Source organism: Heptranchias perlo, chromosome 8 (genome assembly GCF_035084215.1).
Source record: "Heptranchias perlo isolate sHepPer1 chromosome 8, sHepPer1.hap1, whole genome shotgun sequence".
Lineage (NCBI taxonomy): Eukaryota > Metazoa > Chordata > Chondrichthyes > Hexanchiformes > Hexanchidae > Heptranchias > Heptranchias perlo.
The window spans coordinates 32,344,510-32,364,554 of record NC_090332.1 but is presented as its reverse complement, the minus strand read 5'-3'; the positions used below and the strand labels follow the sequence as shown (position 1 = coordinate 32,364,554).

Genomic DNA, 20,045 nt, shown 5'->3' with positions numbered 1-20,045 from the left:
GTGGGGGCGATTGAGACAGTGATTGTGGTAAGTACTTACTTGTTGCAATGTATTGCGATGTTTAGGGATGTTTTTTCCTGTGGCAGCTAACGCTGTTGGAGCAGGGACATGAAGCAGGCATTAGGCCTCTTATCTGCATATGCAAAGAGGCTAATGCCTGCTTCAGGCTTGCGTAAAGGACGCATGTTGTTAGTCCTTACCCAGTATGGTGGGCAGCACCCTTCCAGTCGGATGTGCGCACGCGCTTCCTGCCCGCCATTTTGGGGCCTTAGGAACCTGTGTAGTACCTGAAAAACGGGCGCTAGCTGGCCCAATTTAACACCCGTCATATTTTGACCAAATTAGTTGAATTTGTTAAAAAGGTGGCCGATTGGCTAGGTAAAGGGAATTCATTCGATGTGGTGTATACGGATTTTCAGAAGGCATTCAACAAGGTGTCTCACAGGAAAACTTGCCACAAAAATTCAAGCATATAGTATGAGAGGAAATGCAACAGCACAGATGGAGAGTTAGTTGATGGACAGAAAATAAAGGGTCAAGGTTGAAGAAGGGTTGGAAATGGTGTATCCCAGAGGTCAATCCTTGGTTGCATTTTGTGAGGAAAAACAAGGAATAGAGTATATACTCAATGAAAAAGTGCTGAAAGGTATGGATGAACAAAGAGACTTGGGGGTCAAATAAATAATTCCCTGAAAGTGCAAGTGCATGTAGATAAAGCCATACCAAGGTCAAAAGCATTCTGGGTTTTATAAATGGGCCATAGAATACAAGAGCAATAAAATAATGCTAAATTTGTACAAGGCAATGATTAAGACACAATTGGAGAACTGTGGCCTAATTATTGTTGTGCACAAATTTTATCATTATTTTCAAAGAAAGGACATTATAACCATAGAGTGCACACAGTGTAGATTCACTAGAATGATGCCAAGGATAGGAAACTATAGTTGTGAGAGAGACTTGATGTACTGGATCTATTTCCATTGGAGCAGAGAAGGCTACGAGGAGATTTAAAACAGTTTTTTTGAATTATGAGGGGCTTTGAAAGGGTGAATAAGAAAAAATCATTTCCTCTGGTTGGAGAGTCAGTGCTGAGAGGTCATCAATTTAAAATTTCCACTAAGAGAGTGAGGAGGAAGGGTAGGAGAGAATTGTTGGAGCATGGAATGTTTTACCACAGGGAGTAGTTGAAGCAGATACCATTGCATCTTTTAAGGGAAAAGTGGAGGAAAATACAGATGCTATGGAGTGAGAGCAGTGGAGTTGTATTAGTTTTGGACTGCTTTAGCAAAGAGCTGGCATAGACGCGATAGGCTGAACAGTCTCCTTCTGTGCTGCAAACTTCAATAATTCTAAGGAGTGCACTAACCCTGAAAATGTGGGTCTGTACCCAAAAGGGTATAAGGGCAGTAGGCATGGCTGAGGTATTAAATGAGTACTTTGCATCGGTCTTTACCAAGGAAGAAGATGCTGCCAGAGTTTCGTTAAAGGAAGATATAGTTAAGATACTGGATGGGCTAAAATTTGAGAAAGGAGAGGTACTAGAAAGGCTAGCTGTACTTAAAATGGATAAGTCATCTGGTCCAGATGGGATGCACCCTAGGATGCTGAGGGAAGGGGGGAAATTGCAGAGGTACGGGTAACAATCTTCCAGACGTCCTTAGATATGGGGGTGGTGCCAGAGGACTGGAGAATTGCAAATGTTACACCCTTGTTCAAAAAAGGGTGTAAAGATAAACCCAGCAACCATAGGCCAGTCAGTTTAACCTCAGTGGTGGGGAAACTTTTGGAAACGATAATCCGGGACAGAATTAACAGTCACTTGGACGAGTGTGGATTGACTAGGGAAAGCCAGCATGAATTTGTTAAAGGCAAATCGTGTTTAACCAACTTGATAGAGTTTTTTGATGAAGTAACAGAGAGGGTAGATGAGGGCAATGCAGTTGATGTGGTGTATATGGATTTTCAAAAAGTGTTGGATAAAGTACCACATGGTTGGCTTGCTATTAAGATTGTGGCCCATGGAATAAAGGAGACAATAGCAAAATGGATACAGAATTGGCTAAATGACAGGAAACAGAGAGTAGTGGTGAGCGGTTGTTTTTCAGACTGGAGGGAGGTTTGCAGTGGTGTTCCCCAGGGGTCGGTGCTGGGATCACTGCTTTTCTTGATATATGTTAATGACTTGGACTTGGGAGTGCAGGGCACAATTTCAAAATTTGCGGATGACACAAAACTTGGAAGGATAATGAACAGTGAGGAGGATAGCGATAGAATTCAAAAGGATATAGACACTCTGGTGGCATGGGTGGTCACGTGGCAGATGAAGTTTAACGCGGAAAAATGCGAGGTGATACATTTCGGTAGGAAAAGTGAGGAGAGGCAATATAAACTAGAGGGCACAATTCTAAAAGGGGTGGAGTAACAGAGGGATGTGGGGGTGTATGTGCATAAATTGTTGAAGGCAGCAGGGCAGGTTGAGAAAGCAGTTAAAAAAGCTTACGGGATCCTGGGCTTTATAAATAGAGGCATAGAGTACAAAAGCAAGGAAGTCATGATGAACCTTCATAAAACACTGGTTCGGCCACAACTGGAGTATTGTGTCCAGTTCTGGGCACCGCACTTTAGGAAAGATACGAAGGCCTTAGAGAGGGTGCAAAGGAGATTTACTAGAATTATTCCAGGGATGAGGGCTTTAAATTACGTGGATAGACTGGAGAGGCTGGGATTGTTCTCCTTAGAACAGAGAAGGTTGAGAGGAGATTTGATAAAATCGTGAAGGGTCTAGACAGAGTGGATAGAGAGAAACTGTTCCCATTAGTGGAAGGGTCAAGAACCAGAAGGCATTGATTTAAGCTGATTGGCAAATGAACCAAAGGTGATATGAGGAAAAACTATTTTACACAGCGAGTGGTTAGGAACTGGAATGCACTGCCTGACGGAGTGGTGGAGGCAGATTCAATCATGGCCTTCAAAAGGGAACTGGATAAGTACTTGAAACAAAAAAAATGTGCAGGGCTATGGGGATAGGGCGGGACAGTGGGACTAGCTGGATTGCTCATGCACAGAGCCGGCAGGGACTCGATGGGCCGAATGGCCTCCTTCTGTGCTGTAATCTTCTATGATTCTATGATTTCTGCATACATGTACTACAGGGTAAATTCACTGATCCAGCATTCCAACTGGGGATCTGCACACAAATGTAGTGCAGGTAAGAAAATTGCCCCTTCTGTGTTGTAACCCTTTCTTCGAAGATCTGCTCCCTTAAAGCGTAGCTTCCCAGTGGGAATGCAGGATTGGTGAATTTGGCCTTAGTGGTCTTGGGAGGGTATAGAGGTGAGCAATGAAGATGATTCCAGTAATTAAGAAGTTAAGTTGTAAGGAAAGGTGAAAAAAGTTTACCATGTTGTCTTTGAAAAAAAGGACATGCAGATTATGAAATGAATTGCCAAAATTGTTCACTATGGTGCAAGGTTCAAATATCAGGGGGAACAAGTTAAAAATTAGGAACGGTTGTCAGGTGAAACCTTTTCATATAAAAAAATGGAATAAGTATCAGGAAAGGCTATTGAAGTGGGCAGTACAAATGAGTTCAAGCGGCAATTTGATGTTTTCCTCCAAAGAGAAGGGACCGAGTGAAATGGTGAGAAGATAAATAAAAGGAGAGGCTTTTTGGAACAGTTGCTAAACACTCTTTTGCCCTTGAGCAGGGCTAGTTTTATTAGCCGATTCCAGTCTTGAACAGGGAGTGGGAATGTGGTGCAAGACAATAATGTATTTCAGAACTTTGGAGAGAAAAATGATTGGAGCTAGGGGAGTGGTTGAAGAAAATGGAAGGTTGAGGGTGGATTTTTTGAAGAGAGTGATAATGATGATTTTGAAGGAAGTAGGAGAGCTCTGGAGGATACCTATAGATTGATGATGTCAGCAAGCACAGGAAATTGGGTGGATGGGAAGGTTTCTAGGGAGCTGATGGGCTTCATGCAGATGGCTGAGGTAACATGCTGATCATTGCCAGAAAAGGTGAGAGGTGATCTCATCGAAACATATAAAATTCTAACAGGACTAGACAGACTAGATGCTGGGAGGATGTTTCCCGATGGATGGGGAATCCATAACCAGGAGTCACAGTCTCAGGATACGGGGTATGCCATTTAGAACCGAAATGAGGAGAAATTTCTTTACTCAGAGGGTGGTGAACCTGTGGAATTCTCTACCACAGAAGGCAGTGGAGGCCAAGTCATTAAATATATTCAAGAAGGAGATAGATATATTTCTTAATGCTAAAGGGATCAAGGGATATGGGGAAAAAGCAGGAACAGGGTACTGAGTTAGAAGATCAGCCATGATCATTTTGAATGGCGGAGCAGGCCCGAAGGGCCGAATGGCCTACTCTTGCTCCTATTTTCTATGATTCTATGAAAAGTAAGATTTCAGGCACTTATCTTCGTTATTATCTACTAGTACCTATGTATACACAATAGGAATATTAGACTAAAAGTGGAAACATCTTTAAATACTGAGATTCAGCAATCTTTGTCATAGACTATAATAACTTTATTTAACCAACACTAATGGCTCTCGTGACATTGTGGTGGTGGATACGGTAGAGGTTTCTGAGAGATAAAGTGAGACAGATGTAAATAGATTTCAATGCATGTCTTTTGGTTGGCTGAACTAACCAATTAGTATTAATGGATATTGGAAAAATGTGTTTTTATTGCCTTTTGGGAAATCTGAGCCAAGCAGAAAAGTGTGACAGTTTTTAATGTTATGGACAGATTTAATATGTGATGTAGACTATATACAAGACTTTTAATATAAGGGATCATGGATGCTGGCCAAGAGAAGACCTGATGAACTCCAGGAGACCTGCAGCCAACCTCCATCATAGGGATGGCACTTCCAGTTACAGTCAAGGTTACCTCCTCCCTCAACTCTTATGTCTCTGTCTCCTTTCAGGCTAGCATAGCGATTGTTTGCAGTATCAGCCAATTTGCTGTCCACATATGGATCAAATAAGTGACTAATGCATTGTTCAGCAGGGTCAGCACTTCCATTTCCTTCCTGAACAGCAACAGCAGCAAAACAATGCTGTCTGAATTCATTGCACTGTCGCATTTTACAAAGTGCAGGGGTCATGATGGCAACCATATAGTAACAGATTCTGAGGACAAACATATCACATAAAGAAAACCATATTAAATGTATTCCAATTACGTTAATTTTCTTAACAGTGGTTAGAAATCTATGATTTACTTACTCTACATGTTGCCGGAGAGACAGACTTGGAGTTGATTTGAGATGTTGAACGAAGGTGTAGAATTTCCTTCTGATATTTTTTCACTACTTTCTTAAGTCTCTCCCTTTTCTGCTGATCTGTGTCTACAAAATTAGAACAATCATGTTAAATGAATGGTTGCCTTTTAAATAGTAATGTGAGATTTAAGGCTTACATTAATTTGCCACATCAACAACTTGCATTTATAAAGTGCCTTTAATAATGCATTCCAAGGTGCTTCATAGGGGCGTAATCAAAAAATGGATGCTGAGTCAAAGAAGAACTCCCTCCCAATCGCGGAGACCCTCGCAAGGCGGCTCAGGAGCCAATGCCGTGGATTTAACTCTTTGGCGGGCAGCCTTAGGGCCGTGCAAATTTGTACCTCTTCCCACCAGCCAGCTGCAGTTAAATGAGGCCTGGGAGTTAAAATATACCGGGCTTCCTTTCTTCCTGAGCGGGTGATTTTTGAACTGACATTAAAAGTCACCTGCGAAAACTGGCCCCCAGTTGAAATTGGAGCCTTTGTCTCCCATTGCAAATTGATCACTAAACATCCTCTCAAATACAAGAAACAGAATTACTTCAGAATGCTGGACTTTTTATCAGAGTGGTTTTACTGTGTGCAAATATAAATTTACAACAAGTGATTCTTTTAAAACCCTACCTATCCCTGGTGCCTCTCTGGCTGTTCTTAAACCTTTCCCGGCGCTGTGCCAAGATTGTATCTGAAGCCCAGGGACGCCAGTGGTGCTTGGCTGCAGTGTGGTCTCATGAGCCTCTTGGGACCGAGATGGCCCTCGTCTCAGAGCTTTTAAGTTTCAAGAGCACTTTTCTGCAGGTTGTGTCACTACTATGGATTACTGAGGCCGGCTTGGTCATGCGTTCTGACACCTACATAAACTGGCATCTAAGGAGGGAAATACCGGGGAACTACAGGCCAGTGAGCCTAACATCAGTGGTAGGAAAATTATTGGAAAAAATTCTGAAGGACAAAATTAGTCTCCACTTGGAGAAGCAAGGATTAATCAGGGATAGTCAACATGGCTTTGTCAAGGGAAGATCATGTCTGACTAATTTGATTGAATTTTTTGAGGGGGTGACTAGGCGTGTGGATGAGGGTAACGCAGTGGATGTGGTATACATGGATTTCAGTAAGGCCTTCGATAAAGTCCCCCACAGGAGACTGGTCAAGAAGGTACGAGCCCACGGAATCCAGGGTGCCTTGGCACTTTGGATACAAAACTGGCTTAGTGGCAGAAGGCAGAGGGTGATGGTCGAAGGTTGTTTTTGTGACTGGAAGCCTGTGGCCAGTGGGGTACCACAGGGATCGGTGCTGGGTCCCTTGCTGTTTGTGGTCTACATTAATGACTTGGATATGAATGTAAAAGGTATGATCAGTAAGTTCGCTGATGATACAAAAATTGGTAGGGTGGTAAATAGCGAGGAGGATAGCCTCAGTCTGCAGGACGATATAGATGGGTTGGTCAGATGGGCGGAACAGTGGCAAATGGAATTTAACCCGGAAAAGTGCGAGGTGATGCACTTTGGAGGGACTAACAAGGCAAGGGAATATACAATGAATGGGAGGACCCTAGGCAAGACAGAGGGTCAGAGGGATCTTGGTGTGCAAGTTCACAGATCACTGAAGGCGGCGGAACAGGTAGATAAGGTGGTAAAGAAGGCATATGGGATACTTGCCTTTATTAGCCGAGGCATAGAATATAAGAGCAAGGAGGTTATGATGGAGCTGTATAAAACACTGGTTAGGCCACAGCTGGAGTACTGTGTGCAGTTCTGGTCGCCACACTACAGGAAGGATGTGATCGCTTTGGAGAGGGTGCAGAGGAGATTCACCAGGATGTTACCAGGGCTGGAGCGCTTCAGCTATGAAGGGAGACTGGGAAGATTGGGTTTGTTTTCCTTGGAGCAGAGGAGGCTGAGGGGGGACATGATTGAGGTGTACAAAATTATGAGGGGCACAGATAGGATGGATACTAAGGAGCTTTTTCCCTTCGTTGAGGGTTCTATAACAAGGGGACATAGATTCAAGGTGAAAGGCGGGAGGTTTAGAGGGGATTTGAGAAAGAACTTTTTCACCCAGAGGGTGGTTGGAGTCTGGAACTCACTGCCTGAAAGGGTTGTGGAGGCAGGAACCCTCACAACATTCAAGAAGCATTTGGATGAGCACTTGAAATGCCATAGCATACAAGGCTACGGACCAAATGCTGGAATATGGGATTAGAGTAGACAGGGCTTGATGGCCGGCGTGGACACGATGGGCCGAAGGGCCTCTATCCGTGCTGTATAACTCTATGACTCTATGACTCTATGAGGCTGGCTAGAAAGGTCACATGAGCTGTCACCAGGAAAGAGATCAGCATCATGCAGCCAGACCAGAGAACTGCATCGGTAGGCTCAGGAGACAGGAACTAACTTCTGTAGAGCCTTAGCTCCCTACTGTCAAATCACACTTTCACCCCTGACTCTTCTGGGACCACGAGGGTAATGAATGAAGGAGTGTCACACATAAAAAGAGACTAAAAGGAAGGGTCGAAGGAATAGGTAACTTAACTTGACTGCTCTGGTGAGTTTTCCACTTGTCTCTTCAATCTGATGGCCATCCTTGTCCCCAGGTTGCCTGTTTCCTCCAGAACTGCTATTACCCCTTTAAGCACAGTAAGTTACATATCGCAGCACCGCACCCAGTCATGCCTCCCCTCCAGGTATTTTCTGGGTCCCAACTCCTTCCACCCTCTTTCCTCCCTTCCCTCTTCCATTCCCTCCTCAGTCCCACTGCTTTCTCTCCTACTCCCCCAGGTCAGCTGCAATTTGTGGAGGGCTCAGTGCCATAACTGCAGGGAAGGCAGAAACCTCGCTCTGCCTCAGTTCCAACTGAGTCGTGCATTTTGAGCTCCTACAGAAAAATACACACTTTCATTTCCACTGTTTTTTAAAATATAAATATTAGCCCCGAATTTGTGAGAATGACAAAAATAGTGTTCAGCTGGCCCATATGCGCAGAAAACTTGCTGCATAGAGAGCTTGGTGAGCAGTATACTCGGCTGGGGATGCAAAATCCATTGAGGCAGCAGCTCTTAAAGGGGAAGTAGCAACGGTGACAGAAAAGTTGATTAGTAGTTTGCATTGACACATTTGAGACATGTAAATGACATTGATCTCTTTGATGATGTAGAATGAGAGGCCCTGATTCAGGAGGCGCACCAAAAGAGGCTGACCCTATTTCATAAATAAGGGCATCTTCATGTGAGAACTGAGGTGAAAACTACATACATAGAGGGAACTGACAGAATGAATGCATTCACCCAGGTCTGTTGCACCAGGTTGCAAATGAGAAAAGAAGATTCTTGGCATCAGGAGGAAGGTGAAGAGGATTTCTCAGTGGGGTTAGCACCCATGCTTTCATAGGAAATTCCTGGTCTCTTTAGATCCATTTACATTGTTTTTGTTCCTTAAATAATGCGGGCACTGTGGACTGCCACATAATGAAGGCATAACAGGTTCTTCCTGCATAATGACCATTCACATGAATAATGATGTTCTATCATGTATGCCATGGGTTGATATGACGTGCCCCAACTTTCACATCACTGTCATCTCCAATGTCTTTCATTTGAGAGAACCCTGCCATCCAGTATAAACTCTGTTCCTTGTCCAGCTGATGCCTCCTTTCCACAGGAAAAGGGATGAAGGTGTTGTCCTTTGTAAGCATAGCGTTTGTCATTTGTTTGATAAACGTGTGCACTGTAGTCAGAGTGATTTAATCTTGCAATGGCTTGGAAGGACCTGCTGGCATAAAAGCTTATTGCTATGTGACCTCAATGCTAGAAGAGCCATTCCTGTTTTAGATGTTATCGTAAGGTCATTGTGCAGCAGATAGCACATCTGTAACAGTCCGTCTTCTGAAGGGTAGTTGGCAAAGACAAGTCTCCTCACAAATGCCAAGGTATGTGTTATAGGTTCTATAAATGCGGGTTCTGGGATAGAAACATGCGTCAACAAAATGCCTTAGGTTTCACTGCATCAACCTTTGTTGTCTCCTCATGAATTAATTTTCCTCACTTCAATCACGTAGCACCACTGGAGCCCCCCCAAAGGAATTCTCACCCTCACTATTTCAGATGGTGTGATTTAAGTGCCAGCAGCAATCAAGAGTAACGAAACACAGTATTGGTAGGAAAAAATAAAATGCAAAAATGGGAGATTACCCAAAAAAAAACTAATACACGGGGTAAATGCACCACAGTGTAGTTGCAAAAGCAAAAAAAGAAATCAGAGCTATCATGTTTATACCATTAGCATATTAAAATAACTTTTATAACTTCATCCATGTTAACATGTTGCACAGAAACCACAAATGATAGTTTTTCTGTTAATGTTTGCAATTAACTTCAGTTGTACAAAGACTAGAAAGAAAATACCTTGTTCAAAAATCAATTTATATTTCACCTTACAGATAATTGATTACAGATTATGATCAATATGTGGAAGGGAAACATAATACCATCTGTGATTTACGTATAATTGAAAAGCAAGTTGACTCCACGAGTGAACAAAATGTTCTGGTTGGAACCAAATAAACAAAATGAACCTGGTAACAGGCACTATGGTTACACAACAACTTGAACTTATAAACAGAAAGAAACAGTTTTAGCATTCTGCAACAGCAGAAGTCAACCATGATGCTTTTGAACATTTCCAGATATCATTTAGTTACAACCATGCTGCAGCATCTTTGTTGGCTAAACAATCTTTCGTGACTGTTAATTTAGCTATAAATAATTGCATCATACTGAATAGTTCATTCCTAATACATGAATAACTAAACAAGTGTCCATGGGAACACTAACCCTTGGCAGTAACATTTGGTAAAGAAGTAATAGTTACTAGTAGCTGTTGTTTTTCCTTCCCGCTCTAATTTTCCCTCAAACTTTTTCTATTCCTCCTCTGTTGAAGAAGATTATTATTTTTTTAATTTTCAAGATCAGACCCCTACTTAGGGGGCTATGGGGAACATTACTGGGGTTGGGAGAGCTTGTATAATGCCCACCCCCCCCAACCCTTGCAATGGTGGGAAGGTGCCAGAGTTTCTGGCCACATGGGGCAGGTGGGCACTGGAAATGTGTGGTACTGGTGCCTACGCTCACCTGCTCCATGCTGATTGGATACCTTCCACTTATCCAACAAAGTCTGGAGCAATCAGTGTTGGCCCGATCCCAGTGTAAGTGAACTTACTGATTTATTGGAGGACCTCTTGTTACCTGTTTTTATAGATAGATAGATTTCATATCACTGTCAACTGAAAAGATTCAATGTAGTAGGCTAACAATCCCAGCATGCACCTGTACATACAACTGTATAGAACTTTTTATGACTGACAGCAAGACAGCCCATTCACAGAATGTGCCAGGATTTGCTGCCTGTAAGCCCCACCCTCTCCAATAGAAATTACTGCAGAGATAAACCTTCTTGGGAAAGTAACCAGATATTTTTGTATAAAACACCAGGAGAAGGCAAAGCATAAACTCTTCAACTTTAAAAGCAGTTCTTTATATTTTGTAATGTATTCTACGTGGTTACATTTCTTTTATTTATGTTTTTACTTAGGACTCAAAAACAACCGCTATTCTTAGAAACTGATTAAACTTCTGGAAGGAGTATACCATTATTCAAATTTGGAGGGAAGTTCAGAATAAAAATCTGGAATTTAAATATTGATTTAAGAAGAACCTTTTGGTAATACACATATAGTTACAGAGATATTTAGTTCACACTGGAACAGCCAGCAGCTCCAGTGACATTAGCAATGGAAGCCTCTGTGACAGTGGTCCTAAATCTGTGCTTCCTTCATGAATGTTTCGACTGCTGCCATGGAAGCAAGGGATGCCGGATTGGAAAGGGTTATCTCTACTGTCCTCCAAACAATTGGGGTTGCGTTGCACACAAGTATCTCAAGAGACTTCAGATCTCACAGTTGATTGGCCATGCAAAGACAGGTGCAGTACTACATTATTTTTTTTATTCGTTCATGGGATGTGGATGTCGCTGGCGATGCCGGCATTTATTGCCCATCCCTAATTACCCTTGAGAAGGTGGTGGTGAGCCGCCTTCTTGAACCGCTGCAGTCCATGTGGTGACGGTTCTCCTACAGTGCTGTTAGAAAGGGAGTTCCAGGATTTTGACCCAGCGAAGATAAAGGAACGGCGATATATTTCCAAGTCGGGATGGTGTGTGACTTGGAGGGGAACGTGCAGGTGGTGTTGTTCCCATGTGCCTGCTGCTCTTGTCCTTCTAGGTGGTAGAGGTCGCAGGTTTGGGAGGTGCTGTCGATTAAGCCTTGGTGAGTTGCTGCAGTGCATGCTGTGGGTGGTACACACTGCAGCCACTGTGCGCCGGTGGTGAAGGAAATGAATGTTTAGGGTGGTGGATGGGGTGCCAATCAAGCGGGCTGCTTTGTCCTGGATGGTGTCGAGCTTCTTGAGTGTTGTTGGGATGATTCTATGATATATGATAGGAATGGTTACGCATGATGCTGTTGTGTCTCAGGATAACAGCACATGCAGGCCCTCCTGCCAGTTCCAGCCAATGTCTACATATGTGCCCAAAAAGACACAAGGTCAGGCTGTCCACGCAGCCACACAAGAATTGCAGCCTACAACAGGTTCACTTCAGGATTTATCTGCTGTGAGATGTGGACCAGTTCAGACTCAAAAGAATCCAAAGGAATGCAACAATCTGCCATCTCACATATTCCTGGGATTCAAATAGCATCTAAAAAAAGCACGATAGCATCTAAAAAAAGCATGGAGGTAAAATTTATTGTTCGCACATCACATAGTGTCATAATTGGAATTGGATAAATGGGGGACACCATTGACCAGAAACTTAACTGGACCAGCCACATAAATACTGTGGCTACAAGACCAGGTCAGAGGCTGGGTATTCTGTGGCAAGAGACTCACCTCCTTACTCCCCAAAGCCTTTCTACCATCGACAAGGCACAAGTCAGGAGTGTGATGGAATACTCTCCACTTGTCTGGATGAGTGCAGCTCCAACAACACTCAAGAAGCTCGACACCATCCAGGACAAAGCAGCCCGCTTGATTGGCACCCTATCCACCATCCTAAACATTCACTCCCTCCACCACCGGCGCACAGTGGCTGCAGTGTGTACTAAGCACAGGATGCACTGCAGCAACTTGCCAAGGCTTCTTCGACAGCACCTCCCAAACCCACGACCTCTACCACCTAGAAGGACAAGGGCAGCAGGCACATGGGAACACCACCTGCACGTTCCCCTCCAAGTCACACACCATCCCGACTTGGAAATATATCGCCGTTCCTTCGTCGTCGCTGGGTCAAAATCCTGGAACTCCCTATCTAACAGCACTGTGGGAGAACCTTCACCACACAGACTGCAGCAGTTCAAGAAGGCGGCTCACCACCACCTTCTCAAGGGCAATTAGGGATGGGCAATAAATGCTGGCCTTGCCAGCGACGCCCACATCCCATGAACGAATAAAAAAAAATACTTGGATAAATACTGGGAAAACATTTGCAGGGCTACGGAGAATGAGCGGGGAATGGGACTAACTATATTGTAGATTGCTCTTACAAAGAGCAAGCACAGGCGCGATGGGCCGAATGGCCTCCTTCTGTGCTGTAACCATTCTATGATCTATGATTCTGATAGGAAGCACTATTGAATGCATGCAAAATATGGGTTTTCATTTAAAATTATGGTTGCATTAAAGTTGTTGCTCGAACAGACACTGGGACCAAAGATCCACGTGTTTCTGGTGTTAACAGGAGGGCATTCAATTAACATGTGACAGGCATATGCAAGCACCACTATGGGCACATAGAATAGAATCATAGAATCATAGAAGTTACAACATGGAAACAGGCGCTTCGGCCCAACATGTCCATGTCGCCCAGTTTATACCACTAAGCTAGTCCCAATTGCCTGCACTTGGCCCATATCCCTCTATACCCATCTTACCCATGTAACTGTCCAAATGCTTTTTAAAAGACAAAATTGTACTCGCCTCTACTACTGCCTCTGGCAGCTCATTCCAGACACTCACCACCCTTTGAGTGAAAAAATTTCCCCTCTGGACCCTTTTGTATCTCTCCCCTCTCACCTTAAATCTATGCCCCCTCGTTATAGACTCCCCTACCTTTGGGAAAATATTTTGACTATCTACCTTATCTATGCCCCTCATTATTTTATAGACTTCTATAAGATCCCCCCGAAACCTCCTACTCTCCAGGGAAAAAAGTCCCAGTCTGTCTAACCTCTCCCTATAAGTCAAACCATCAAGTCCCGGTAGCATCCTAGTAAATCTTTTCTGCACTCTTTCTAGTTTAATAATATCCTTTCTATAATAGGGTGACCAGAACTGTACACAGTACTCCAAGTGTGGCCTCACCAATGCCCTGTACAACTTCAACAAGACATCCCAACTCCTGCATTCAATGTTCTGACCAATGAAACCAAGCATGCCGAATGCCTTCTTCACCACCCTATCCACCTGTGACTCCACTTTCAAGGAGCTATGAACCTGTACTCCTAGATCTCTTTGTTCTATAACTCTCCCCAACGCCCTACCATTAACGGAGTAGGTCCTGGCCCGATTCGATCTACCAAAATGCATCACCTCACATTTATCTAAATTAAACTCCATCTGCCATTCATCGGCCCACTGGCCCAATTTATCAAGATCCCGTTGCAATCCTAGATAACCTTCTTCACTGTCCACAATGCCACCAATCTTGGTGTCATCTGCAAACTTACTAACCATGCCTCCTAAATTCTCATCCAAATCATTAATATAAATAACAAATAACAGCAGACTCAGCACCGATCCCTGAGGCACACCGCTGAACACAGGCATCCAGTTTGAAAAACAACCCTCTACAACCACCCTCTGTCTTCTGTCGTCAAGCCAATTTTGTATCCAATTGGCTACCTCACCTTGGATCCCATGAGATTTAACCTTATGTAACAACCTACCATGCGGTACCTTGTCAAAGGCTTTGCTGAAGTCCATGTAGACCACGTCTACTGCACAGCCCTCATCTATCTTCTTGGTTACCCCTTCAAAAAACTCAATCAAATTCATGAGACATGATTTTCCTCTCACAAAACCATGCTGACTGTTCCTAATTAGTCCCTGCCTCTCCAAATGCCTGTAGATCCTGTCCCTCAGAATACCCTCTAACAACTTACCCACTACAGATGTCAGGCTCACCGGTCTGTAGTTCCCAGGCTTTTCCCTGCCGCCCTTCTTAAACAAAGGCACAACATTTGCTACCCTCCAATCTTCAGGCACCTCACCTGTAGCTGTCGATGATTCAAATATCTCTGCTAGGGGACCCGCAATTTCCTCCCTAACCTCCCATAACGTCCTGGGATACATTTCATCAGGTCCCAGAGATTTATCTACCTTGATGCACGTTAAGACTTCCAGCACCTCCCTCTCTGTAATATGTACACTCCTCAAGACATCACTATTTATTTCCCCAAGTTCCCTAACATCCATGCCTTTCTCAACCGTAAATACTGATGTGAAATATTCATTCAGGATCGCACCCATCTCTTGTGGTTCCGCACATAGATGACCTTGTTGATACTTAAGAGGCCCTACTCTCTCCCTAGTTACTCTTTTGCCCTTTATGTATTTGTAGAAGCTCTTTGGATTCTCCTTTGCCTTATCTGCCAAAGCAATCTCATGTCCCCTTTTTGCCCTCCTGATTTCTCTCTTAACTCTACTCCGGCAATCTCTATACTCTTCAAGGGATCCACTTGATCCCAGCTGCCTATGCATGTCATATGCCTCCTTCTTCTTTTTGACTAGGGCCTCAATCTCCTGAGTCATCCAAGGTTCCCTACTTCTACCAGCCTTGCCCTTCACTTTATAAGGAATGTGCTTAACCTGAACCCTGGTTAACACACTTTTGAAAGCCTCCCACTTACCAGACGTCCCTTTGCCTGCCAACAGACTCTCCCAATCAACTTCTGAAAGTTCCTGTCTAATACCATCAAAATTGGCCTTTCCCCAATTTAGAATTTTAACTTTTGGGCCAGACCTATCCTTCTCCATCGCTATCTTAAAACTAATGAAATTATGATCACTGGTCCCAAAGTGATCCCTCACTAACACTTCTGTCACCTACCCTTCCTTATTTCCCAAGAGGAGGTCAAGTTTTGCCCCCTCTCTAGTCGGGCCATCCACATACTGAATGAGAAATTCCTCCTGAATACACTCAACAAATTTCTCTCCATCCAAGCCCCTAATGCTATGGCTGTCCCAGTCAATGTTGGGAAAGTTAAAGTCCCCTACTATTACCACCCTATTTTTCTTGCAGCTGTCTGTAATCTCCTTACATATTTGCTCCTCAATTTCCCGTTGACTATTTGGGGGTCTGTAGTACAATCCTATCAAAGTGATCTCTCCCTTCTTATTTTTCAGTTCTACCCATATAGACTCAGTGGGCGAACCCTCGGATATATCCCCTCTCACTACTGCCGTGATGTTCTCCCTAATCAAGAACGCAACTCCCCCTCCTCTCTTACCTCCTGCTCTATCTTTCCTATAGCATCTGTACCCCTTTCCTATAGCATCTCTGGTCTCTATCTGCTCAGGGCTCTGCCAGAAACTCTGGCACTTGCAGCCCTTGGTGGGGGGAGGTCCCAAACCCCTCCAGCACCAGCTATCGTCGCCAATGACCCCTTTTGTAAGGGCCTAGTCTTAAATTTTTTTAAAAAAAGAATCCTTATCGTTGAGGGCCCAGGTTGCTTTCTTGGCCTGAATACCACCGATAATGTCACACTTTCCCTTCTGGAGACCAGGATGCTTCAACTGACTCAGTGTATTAACCTCCATTAAACGCCAGGTCCTGACTGAGTCAAAGGAGCAGGAAGTCCGGGTGTATTGCCATTATTTGCCTTGCAAGAAGTGACTGGAGCATCCGCTCTTACAAGTCAAATAAGAAACTCCTGGAAATAGAAGCGATCCACCGTATTCGGATCTCCACCATTTTCTGCAGGGTTCTGCCAGTCTCCTGCTGAAGTTACAGCAGGAGAAAGTGGAACCCGTGGGGAATTTTGACCTCATTGTTCTTAGCAAGGTTTGGTAGTAGCTGTCATCAGGTGATATAGATGGGAGCTGGTTACATTGATGCACAGAGCCAAGATTTGATAGATGATGGAATATGTGTGCGAAGGGCGAAGATGTAACCAGGACTGTTCATGTAGTGGCCTGATGTGGTAATCAATTTAAGGCCATTGTATGACATATATTTAGCCTGCACTGGCTGTACTTTGACTGCCATAATCTTCAGTGATAAAACCATACAATCTTAAAATTAGAGCTGGGCCATTCAGCAGTGAAACCAGGAAGCACTTTTTCACACAAAGAGTAGTGGAAATCTGGAATTCTGTTCCTTCAAAAGCTGTGGATGATGGATCAATGGAAATTTTCAAGACTGAGATTGACAGATTTTTATCAGGTAAGGGTATCAATAGATATGGATCAAAGGCAGGAAGATGGGGTTGAGGTACAGATCAACCATGATCTAATTGAATGGTGGGACAGGCTTGAGGGGCTGACTTGGCTACTCCTGTTCTATGTTCCACATTAGAGAGAGCAAATTGGTTCTCTGAGGAGGCTTTTCTGTTCGGAAGTATGTAATCATAGTAATATATAAATAATACTAAGATTTATGTAGTGCCTGATCAATGATTTGTATATTTCCTTATCAAATTGAAAAGTTTGAAAGTGCATCACAAAGTGCCATGCCGTTTGTTATATAGATAAACACAACAGCAATTTTCCACAAACAGCAATAAGATGAATGCCCAATTAATTTAATTTTTTTTTGGTAGTATTGGTTGAGATAAGAATATTGGCCAAGACACCGAAAGAATTCATGGCTTTTTTCTTCTTCAAATACTAACAGTTTCATTTTTTTTGTTTAAAATGTCTTCTTTAGTCAATCTTTTCCTTTAATCTTCCTCTATTTTTTTTACAGATATATAATTAAAATTTTTGATATTCCCTCTAATTGGGCTGTTCTTGTCAGATTAATTGCACCATTAGGTGATTAAAAGAGGTTAATTCTGATGCAGATGGAGGGTTGTCAAAATACAAACTGAGAGTAAATAAGAAGGAAGAAGAAATATCCTATAAATACAACTGGAAAAAAGCTGCGGGTTTAGGTCCCTCATTTTAGAAGATAAATGTCCTTGATATTATTGTAAAAATACACATACATTTTTAAGATTGCCAATAGAGACCTTCTGCCACACTGCTATTTGTTAATATTTAAATTTGCTAGATAGGAGAAGATAGATCAGGTCCAATAAATATCTATCTTTTTAATTTTCATTAACATTTATTGATATTCTAGCAATATTGCAGTGGTTATATAACGCAGACTAACTTTAGGTTTGTGAGGCAGAGATTGATGTCCCTTTTGATGGCATCCTCATAGATTAAGTTATGATACTATTATTAAATAATGTGTTATGTCAAACTGAAAATTGACATGGGCATGCTCCATATCCATTATATATTAAAAATGGTGAGTGGTCTTAGGATTCCAAAGGTACCGTAGGTGGTGCTGAGAACATAACATTACGTTTAACTTCTGGGCCTGAACCCCATGCTCTCGGTCGGTTGCCTGCCTGAAACCAGTGCGAAGCGACAGCTTGCCGGCAGCAGAATGTCGGGCAGCAAGAGGCCACCGCAGGAGATGGAAGGAATGGTCCCAGCACTCAGGTAAGTTGTGGGGAGGAATCTTTAGGAGGGTCCACGCGATTGAGAAAGGGGAGGGAGAAACTCCTGCTCCTCCTGGCCCCACAAGGAAAGTAAAGAAACTTACCGGTTTGGTTCTCTTCTAGCCCCGACTTTTCTTCCCACTAGCTTCACTTGGCCACAACAATTTCCCATTCAGACCGCTGGTTAAAATAGCAGTCGGGCCCCAATAAAGTCATCGGAGCCCGAACTGCATATTTTATCAAATCTTGAAACATTTACCTGAGGAAGGAGAAAATCTCCGAAAGCTTGTGAATTTAAAATAAAATTGCTGGACTATAACTTGGTGTTGTAAAATTGTTTACAATTGCATATTTAAAGAAGCACCCCGCCAGTTACCTGCTCTCTCGGTCTAATAGCTGGACTCGGCACGCACCCCTTGCACAGGCCTTGATTTTTGCCCCTGCCCCCACTGAGAATCAGTCTAACCTTGGACACAATCCCCACTAAGGTGCAGTATTATTTTTGTAGTCAGGATTCTGTTTCCTTTCCCCCTCCCCCTCCCCACTAAGCAGCATCTTGGCCATACAAAGAGAAGAATTCTGGACTCATCTCCCTTATTTGTGCAGTAAGTTTACCCTCGATCCCCCCCCCCCCACCCCCACACCCCACACAACCCAGTGAGTATCATATTGGCCACACACAAGCATTCCTGGCTGTAGGTCCCTCTCACCAGAGCTGAGCATCACTTCGGCCTCAGACTCTTGTACCCAAAGTCACATTATTTTGGCTTTCAAAACCCCAGTTCACCCAGTGAGGAGCATTCTGGCTTTCTCACTCCCTCCCTCCCTCCCACTTTTCCATACTCTCTTCGTCTCCCTCTACCCCTCCACTCCTCTCGCTCTACCTCTCCCACTTCCCCATCCTCTATGCTTCTTTTTCCCCGCTCCCTTTACCCCTTTCCCACCCTCCCCTCACCCTTCTCCCTTCCCCTTACAACTCGCTTCCTCTCACCCCTCGCCTTTCAATCTCCTTCTTACCTCTCTGCTTCTCCTCTGCCTTAGTCCAATGACCCACCCTCTCGATCTGATTGACCTGAATAGTGCCCTTGGTCTTGATGCCCCTTGTGCAATGCCTCAGGAGATTGACTAGTTTTTAATATCAATGGGAAGTTTAAAAAAATCTAATATGAATATGTTAGCCATCAACAAAACTGGGAATGCAATTTTATTGATGCTATTTTAATCCTATGTATCGTTATTGGACCACAACATTTAACTTAAACTTAACTTAATAGCAGGATGATTCTTCAGAAAAACAAATAAAATTACAAACATATATGTTAAAAATGTTTAAACACAACAACGCACATTGGACTTAAAATGGGACATTTTCCTCTGTCTGAGCCCAGGCATTCTAGATCGCCTGGGTGCAACAAATTTTGGAAAATTGTTTGAGATTCGAGAATATGCCTGGAAAAGAACCCACCTAATCCTTCCATAATGGGATGAAAATTGAGTGGGTTCCTTTACAGGCGTGTGCTCTGACCCGTCCACTATTCCAAAATTCGCCACCATCCACTGCACCTGGCACAGACCCAAGGAAATCTCCCATAAAATGATAAAAGGCAGAAATGATGAAGTGAACACAAGTACATGGAATCGAGGGAAAAGAACAGACTTGGTTAGGAAGTTGGCTGAGCGAAAGGCGACAGAGAATAGGGATAATGGGTAGGTACTCACATTGGCAGGATGTGACTAGTGGAGTCCCGCAGGGATCTGTCTTGGGGCCTCAATTATTCACAATATTTATTAATGACTTAGATGAAGGCATAGAAAGTCTCATATCTAAGTTTGCCAATGGCACAAAGATTGGTGGCATTGTAAGCAGTGTAGATGAAAACATAAAATTACAAAGGGATATTGATAGATTAGGTGAATGGGCAAAACTGTGGCAAATGGAATTCAATGTAGACAAATGTGAGG

The 20,045-nt window shown here is 43.4% G+C and overlaps 1 protein-coding gene across 9 annotated transcripts in view; it reads right to left on the bottom strand.

Moving 5' to 3' along the window:
- The window catches only part of LOC137324522 (spermatogenesis-associated protein 7 homolog), a 97,866-nt gene that overhangs the window by 53,611 nt on the left and 24,210 nt on the right, over nt 1-20,045 (bottom strand). For all 9 annotated transcript variants that reach the window (XM_067988908.1, XM_067988907.1, XM_067988909.1 and 6 more), the window contains one exon: nt 5,264-5,385. In XM_067988908.1, coding sequence (XP_067845009.1) covers nt 5,264-5,385 — 122 coding nt within the window. The remainder of the gene's footprint in view (nt 1-5,263; nt 5,386-20,045) is intronic.